General features: G+C 35.7%; 1 protein-coding gene across 1 annotated transcript in view; it reads left to right on the top strand.

Annotated features, from left to right (window-relative positions):
• LOC114067774 (brefeldin A-inhibited guanine nucleotide-exchange protein 1-like) overlaps positions 1–2,828 on the top strand; it is a gene marked incomplete at its 3' end in the record, with an annotated part of 60,349 nt that overhangs the window by 53,758 nt on the left and 3,763 nt on the right. The window contains exons 15-17 of the mRNA XM_027903434.1: positions 949–1,060; positions 2,198–2,403; positions 2,503–2,587. Of these exons, the coding sequence (XP_027759235.1) occupies positions 949–1,060; positions 2,198–2,403; positions 2,503–2,587 (403 nt within the window). The remainder of the gene's footprint in view (positions 1–948; positions 1,061–2,197; positions 2,404–2,502; positions 2,588–2,828) is intronic.

The following is a 2,828-nucleotide window of genomic DNA, read 5'->3' as shown; positions in this document are numbered from 1 at the left end:
TAGGAAAATACTCTGGATGTAACAGCACTTCCTCTGGTGAAAGAGGGTGTCCCCTTTGGAGCCTGTCAGCAGTGTTTTGTGTTAACCTAATTCCTCACAGCTAGAAGATGAGTACTCTGAATGTTTGTTCTTTTTTCTCCAGACCTGCTTGTCTAAAAATAAGGGGTTTATATTTGGATAAAAAGAACATTGAACTTCTGATCAGTTGAATGTGACCCTTTTTAATGTACACATTACTGATGAAAGTGCCTATATACTTAAGCTGATGCTTCCTTCTGATTAATTAACTTGTCGTAATTAGAACTACAGGATAGTGTAATTTCTCAGTGCAGTGTGACATGAATCTTCAGCATATTCACCTTAGCTCCTTGGTGAGGTCAGTTTATGTAAAAATGAAAGTTTTCTGTCGTATAGTTCTGGGACCCTGAACAAACATGCCTTATTCCTTCAGTGTTTTGATTTCTTTCAGTTACCTGGTTCCTTGTCTTGTACATTTTTATTCTTACAGGCAACTCATGGATTTCTTGGTTGTTTCATACAGATTGAAATAAAAAGCAGTAGAGTGTAATTGTTCTTTCCAAACCAACACTTTGCTGTCTCTGTGGAATATTTTTTAGTTCATTTGTGCCAGAGTAAATGGTAGTGTTTAGCTCTCTTTACATAGAGCTGCGTGGATGACATGCTGACGGTTATGTTAAGAGGAAGAGGAGGCTGTTTACAGGATAACAACAACAAAAACAAACATACAAACCCCCCCATCATTCAATAATCATAGAAAGCAACAGGTCATTCCTATCTAATGCATAGTTTAATAAAGGAAAAAATATTTAGTACATAGATTTTTGAGGACCTTATCTGAAATTATTAAATCTTTTTATTTAAGCTGGTACAGCTTTGTGCATGGATAAAAGGGTTAACTCTTATTCCATCCTGATCTTGACTGTACAGGTTCAATAAGAAGCCAAAGAGAGGGATTCAGTACCTGCAAGAACAAGGAATGCTTGGCACTACTCCAGAAGATATTGCTCAGTTCTTGCATCAAGAGGAAAGATTAGATTCAGTAAGAAAACTGTCCTGATAATTGTTTTTGCTGATGTAGATGTGTTTATACTAATTGCAGATGACTTGTTAGTATTTTGAAGCGTGTAACATTATTGTACAATGAAGAAAAGGAAACTTACTCTCTCTTCTAAAATTCGTAAACTTAAGGATTTTAAATTGGAGAATGCATTAGAACTGCACCCTATACTATATGTATCCTGCAGTTCAGCAAAGTGTAAAGGAGAACACTGACCTACTTGAGCTGACTCAAAACTTGTACTTGGTTACTAGTATAGCTAGAGGCAACTTAGTAAATTGTGTATCTCCCTGAAGAGTATATACTTTAGTCCAGTAAGTAACTGCCAGAAGTATCTGTCCTTCAGAGAGGGCTTTGATTTTACTTACAGCTAGCAACTGTTTCTGGACTTGGAAGGGTCCTGCAGTATCTGGCTGAAGAGGATGGGAATATCTCATGTTATTATTGTCATGAAAAACAGCTTTCTGAACCAGTAGCCTGCACCACTGTGCTTAGTAGCCACACCCATTTTGGTGCCTGTGCTTGCAACTGTGGCAAAAGTCACAAATTTCAGTATTAAAACTTAAAGTTTCATATCAAAACAAAATTTTTAACCTTAGTTTACATATGCACGTACTGGCATCTTTATCTAAATGCTTGTTATATTTTTCACTGTACTATGTTACACTGACAGTGATCAACTTGGAAGAATTTGAGTACCAGCTATTTATATTTGAGTATCACTTATATCAGTTTTAGATCTGCACTCTAGGGGATAAAGCTGAGTTTAATAAGCTTTTAATTCCTGTAGTAAGTCTTCTAACTACAAAAATCACTATAGTAGAGACAATCATTGATAATATTAACTTTGTATTGTGCACATGGAGTTCATCTAATGGAAAAATGGCATATAAGTAAAGCCAGAGAAGGAGGAATGTAAGCAGATATATATGAGCATGTAAGAGCATTATGATGGAATGTATGGCCAAAATACTTTGCTTTGGAGAGTAGAGGAGAAACAGGAGTATGTCATAGTTAACTGTACAGGCCTCTCTATTTGTGAGACATTTGACTCTGGTTTTGGTTTTGTATTTTTCCAAGTGTAAATGCATTAGTTTGTCTTTTCTGTTCTTCTTTTAGACTCAGGTTGGGGAGTTCCTGGGAGACAATGATAAATTTAACAAAGAAGTCATGTATGCCTATGTAGACCAACACGACTTTTCGGGAAAGGATTTTGTTTCAGCTCTGCGCATGTTTCTAGAAGGATTTCGTCTTCCAGGAGAAGCTCAAAAAATTGATCGCCTGATGGAGAAATTTGCTGCTAGATATTTAGAATGTAACCAAGGGTAAGATGTACTTTGTCTTCAGAACCTTGGAAAGCTTGAATAATTAGTAAAAATCCTAATAAAATTATTTGCTGTTCTTTTTCTCCTCTTTGCCTTCAGGCAAACTCTTTTTGCCAGTGCAGATACTGCATATGTTTTAGCTTACTCAATTATCATGTTGACAACAGATCTTCACAGTCCACAGGTATGTTGCTGGAATAAATATCTGTGTAATCCATAGATATGTAAATTTCAAGCTTTGTGACAATATAGTTTTAAAAGGTTGAGGTCCAATTTAACACCAATATGTGTGTAAGAAGTAAGGTAGCTTATGATTAACAGTTTTATGGAAGATGAGATTTTTAAGTTGTTTTGGTTAGGCCTTTCTGTAAGGTTGATTTCTTTTAGATAGATAGTTTGGTCTGTATGACAAGATAAAGCACTCT

Source organism: Empidonax traillii, unplaced genomic scaffold (assembly GCF_003031625.1).
Source record: "Empidonax traillii isolate 1590-97213 ecotype Southwest subspecies unplaced genomic scaffold, ASM303162v1 scaffold959:size240107, whole genome shotgun sequence".
Classification (NCBI taxonomy): Eukaryota; Metazoa; Chordata; class Aves; order Passeriformes; family Tyrannidae; genus Empidonax; species Empidonax traillii.
The sequence above is the reverse complement of the archived record's forward strand: the minus strand, read 5'-3'. Positions and strand labels throughout refer to the sequence as shown.